Source organism: Cryptomeria japonica, chromosome 10, assembly GCF_030272615.1.
Source record: "Cryptomeria japonica chromosome 10, Sugi_1.0, whole genome shotgun sequence".
Lineage (NCBI taxonomy): Eukaryota > Viridiplantae > Streptophyta > Pinopsida > Cupressales > Cupressaceae > Cryptomeria > Cryptomeria japonica.
Genome location: NC_081414.1, coordinates 894,502,466 through 894,507,405, shown reverse-complemented (window position 1 = coordinate 894,507,405; position 4,940 = coordinate 894,502,466). Strand labels below are relative to the sequence as shown.

General features: G+C 32.3%; 1 protein-coding gene across 1 annotated transcript; it reads left to right on the top strand.

Annotated features, from left to right (window-relative positions):
* Positions 1–2,632: 2,632 nt before the first annotated feature.
* LOC131046723 (jacalin-related lectin 3-like) lies at positions 2,633–3,185 on the top strand. Its single transcript, XM_057980508.1, has 2 exons — positions 2,633–2,821; positions 2,949–3,185. The coding sequence occupies exons 1-2, from the start codon at positions 2,633–2,635 to the stop codon at positions 3,183–3,185; spliced, it is 426 nt and encodes a 141-aa protein (XP_057836491.1).
* The last annotated feature ends 1,755 nt before the right edge of the window (positions 3,186–4,940 follow it).

Genomic DNA, 4,940 nt, shown 5'->3' with positions numbered 1-4,940 from the left:
GAAAGAGGTTGAAGGTTGAGAGAAAGGGTGAAGGAGAAGATAAGTGTCACTCATCTCACCTTGACTAAGTTGGATACTTGAGAGGATATAGGATAGTTGGAGAAGATATAGGAATGAGAGGACAAGTGGACTCAAGCCCACCTAAGATATATGGATGTTGGTGAGAATATAGAAGAAAGTTAGGAAATATGTGTACGTACACAATATTTTATTTATTTTGGAAGCTGGAGATAAGTGGCTAATAAATGATTATATTTTATTTAATTTTGTTGAATAATGTAGCCACATGATGGATGAGTTGGCAAAGGAGATGAAGTGGAGATGGAAAGATGAGTTGGAAATGAATTAAATAATTAAGAAATTATTTAATATTTGAGACTATAGGATAGAAGAATAATTAAATATTAGATATTTAATTAATTGATTAGAAGAAAAGGATATAACAAATTAATTAATAAAATGTTTCAATTAAATTAATTAATAGAAGGACATGAAATAAATTAAATAAATTAATCTTTTCAAATTAACTATTTAATAGAAGAATAATTATCAAATAAATATTAAAAATTTATTTAATTGCTCATAGCCCTTTTTATGTGTATACAATAATCATAAAAAAATTTATGCGAAAGTTAATCACATGAGAACTAATTAAAACTATTTTTGAGTTCTAGAATCATATTCTAACAAAATACCAAAATTGAAACCAACATTGTTTCATATTTAACAAACTATCATTGGTTGAAGTGGCACTTCGATGATTCTTGCCATGGTAACTCGGGTTGGATGAGAGCAGGTGTAGTGGTAAGAGACTCACGTGGTGGCCTCATCCTTTCCTATGTAGAAAACTTTGGTATCCAGACCTTGAGCATGCCTGAAGTACCTATAGTTTATCACAGGTTGGTTGCCACTAGGGATAAGGGACTCAAATGCATCATTGTGATAGGAGAACCTTGCAATAGCATCATGATGCTTAATACTATTCATATGTTGGTTGGGTAAGCATAATTTAATAAAAATAAACACAAAAACTAATCTTAAATAAACCTTGAGGCTATAAATTTTAGGTAGTATTTTGCACAATAACAAATGTTGGGCATCCATTCAATATTTTGCCTATATGATTCCATGCACTAACTATATACAAGGTTAATAATTTCATCGTGTTATCTTACTAACATATATAACATGTTATGGCTTTAATATGCCTCAAATAAACAAGATATTATCCCTCTTCCATGCAGACATGATTCAAACTTAAAATATAGCAAAAATTGGCACCAAAATAATTTTAGAACAAAGGAAAATACTAGGTTCAAAAGATTGCTTGGTTGGAACATCTGGCTAACAATTTTGATGGTATTCAATTATTGACCAGCGTCATTGATGGTCAAATTTTGGTTACATAATTGAGATATCAGCCTTGGAAAAAAGATATGGACAAATTAATCCAAAGAGCTAGGGAATTGAGAGGATTGGTAAGTCCCCGGTTGAACAATTTATTACTTCATAAGTGGGAAAGTCTAGAATTGATGAATAAACCAACACCGACACATCTAATAGAAGAAGAACTACATGCACACATTCTTAATGGGATTTTATCTATTTTGAGAACTTTGAAAACTGGTTGGGATACTTACTTAGGATTTTTGAAGGGTGCTTACCCAGATATATTCAAGTACATCTAGATCTGGTAAACACATTTTGATTTCATTCTTTTGCCCCGCCTTTGTCATTGATGTCAAAGGGGGAATGGTTGTGGTGAAAAATGTCAAGGGACATAATAAGTAATGTATGCTCAGGGGGAGCAGGGTCAGTTTTGGTTATCAGTTTCTTGAGGAACTGGGACAGCACTTCAGCGATTCATTTTTCACTTGAATGTCCATCTATAACTATTTTGGGACAGCACTTCAGCGATCCATTTTTCACTTGAGTGTCCATCTAAATTATTATCCCTCGTAGTTAGGTGAGTAAGATCTTTTAATGGATCATGAATTGCATCTTGTATGTCCATCTATAACTATTTTGGGTAAAAAAAGATAGAGATTGCCTTATTTAAATAACGACCCATTATGAAGGAAAATTCAAACCTCGTTAAAAAATAATCAATTAAAACATCGTCAATGGCTTTTGAGGATTTTAAAAATTTCTGGGCATGTCAATGTATATCAATAATTGAGATGAACATTTCAGGCACTGACAAAACTCCTGTATAATATTGGATAATCATCACATACATTTCTTTTAAAATCTTTTATAATCGTCACATAGTTATACAGCATCTTTACAGCATCTTTACACAACCCTTTCACTATTTATTTATTTAGAGTCCCTTGACTCTGTCCTACACGCTATGCTATAAATCCAATCATTACAGCACTGGGAATTTGCAATTGCTATAAAGGTTGCATTGTAGTTTGAAGCTGTATAGAATGGTCGGTTATTCGCCATCTCTCCCTTTCTTGCATTGTTGTTGTTGATTTGATGAATATTTTGTATCCTTCTATACCCAATCTTTCTTCTCTCGTTCAGGCGGTTTTGTTTTACAAGGAGGAGGGCCCGTGGGGTGGTGAGGGTGGAGGTAGTTGGACAGATGGTACATACTCGGGTATCAAGACTATCACTGTAAGACATGGACCCGTGGGGTGGTGAGGGTGGAGGTCGTTGGACAGATGGTACATACTCGGGTATCAAGAGTATCACTGTAAGACATGGAGATGTTATCGATGCCATTCAGGTTGAATATCATCTCAAGGGTGAAACAAAGGATAATGATATTACCGCACCTCAGCATGGAGGCAATGGAGGCACTGCCACTCGGGTATTAAATGCACAACTTATATTGTTTCTAAAGTTACCATTATTTTTTATATGAAATATTCATATTGTATGTTTAAGGTTTTAATTTGAGTTATAATAATATATTTTTATTGTGTTTTATACTACAGATTGAGTTGGCCGCAGATGAAGAATTGATAAAAGTTGAAGGATATGCTGGAAATTATAGAGATATTAATACAATCACATCTTTGAAATTCACAACCAACCAGAGAGTGTCTGGTCCTTTTGGTACTGACATTGTAAATTATTTTAAATCGGATCCGAATGGAAAAATTGTTGGGTTTTATGGACATTCTGGTATTTACCTTGATAGCCTCGGCATTTATGCACAAGTCTCGAAGTGATCATTTTTATGGGGGCCAAGTTTTTCTTACAGAATAAAACAAGTGTTTTAGACTCCATGAACACTTTCACCAACACCCCCTCTTAATAAAATATGTCACCCCCATCCCGTCATCGCTTTCACCTCATCTGTGTAAGCTTTCTTATTAAGAAGCCATTGATATTATGTTTACATGTCATATGGCTTGATGCTTTCAACTATAATAAATTGATTTGGTTCCCTCATTCCATTAAGACATTGGCACTTTCACATTATATATGTGAATTTTTTCATTGAAATAAACATGTATGGGTTTGTGTATATATATTTATTATCATATATTGCATCCATATTTTACATACAATTCTAAGAACAATATTTATCTTTCATTTTTCGTTTTTATGCACTGTCTTACTTGTGTTGTCATGCCTACAATTGAATACATGGTGAGGGACACAAAACCTCAAATTCTTTTTGTTTAAAATATCTATCAGCATCTTGTGTCATTTCATGTTGTGTAGATGGTGAGGAGACAACACACATATGGGAATCACACTATGGTTGTGCCATAACATTGATTTTTTTTAAATATTACATATTTGTTTTAAATATTTAAAATTAGCACTACTGTGCTAACAATACATCATTCAGAATCATTTGCACTATTATGTTAACAATACATCATTTAGATAATCTATAAATACTAAGACAACAATCTCATTACATCCTTAATTATCCAGAATAGCTAACTCTAATATTGTAGATTCATTTCAAATTCAATTTTTTAGGTTTTTAATACAACTTGATGAGTTCGCATTTCACTCATTATAAGAAATGTCTTATCTATATTTATTGTATGGTATATAATATAATGATGAATGTGTTTGAGGATAATATTTGAAAGCCATAGGTATACTATTTTTAAATTATAGTAAATTGGAATTGTGCTGATTTTTTGTTAGTAGTTTAATTAATATTCATTCTCTCAAGAATAAACAATGATTAGAATGTCAAATTTATTATAAAGTATTGATGACCAATTCCACCTCAAACATCCTAGAAGAATGAAAATATGATAGTTTTCCTACATAAATCTTTTAATTGATGTCACTTTCTAATTTACTAATTCAAAGTGTAAATGAGAATTCACCACCACTAGACAGTTGTATAATGGAACTTGGGCAATAAGATATTCATAAATTGAGTAGCGGTTGAACTAATAGTTGAAGTAAGTTTTCATTTATAATATTAAACTGATCTTGGAGAAAAATACACTTTATCCCTAAAGTACAAATAAATGATATTAGATGCAATTAATCATTAAGGAAATAATTAGATCCATTCCTAAAGTTTTGATTAGATAAGCACAAGAAAGGGCCCAAACCTAATTACAAATTAGCCAAAAAGGCAAAAGAGATGGACAACAACAAAAAAAAAACCAAAAGGTGAGAGAAATGAATGTCACAGGGGTGAGACTGACTTACTTAGAGATTTTGATGGGACATTGAATTGGTAGGAAATAGGGATCCCAATTACATTATTATAACTTATGGGTTTCAATAGGGACCCTGCAAACTAAAACTAACACCTTGGAAAGTATCAAAGACAACTAATGAGTGGGACCCAAACTACAACCCAATAAATGAGAGAAGTAAACTATTGTCTAGTTGTAGGACAATTAGAAGAAATAAAGATGATAAGGAAGAAATAATACAAGAACTTAAGCCCTAAAGCTTGCATGACCCACCCAAAGGTGAGAGGTAACCATTTATCCACA

Excerpts from the sequence above, each read along its gene's own strand:
- LOC131046723 (XM_057980508.1), top strand. The coding sequence starts at position 2,633 with ATGGACCCGTGGGGTGGTGAGGGTGGAGGTCGTTGGACAGATGGTACA. Across the intron at positions 2,822-2,948 it reads ATGGAGGCACTGCCACTCGG|ATTGAGTTGGCCGCAGATGA; the intron begins GTATTAAATGCA and ends TTTATACTACAG.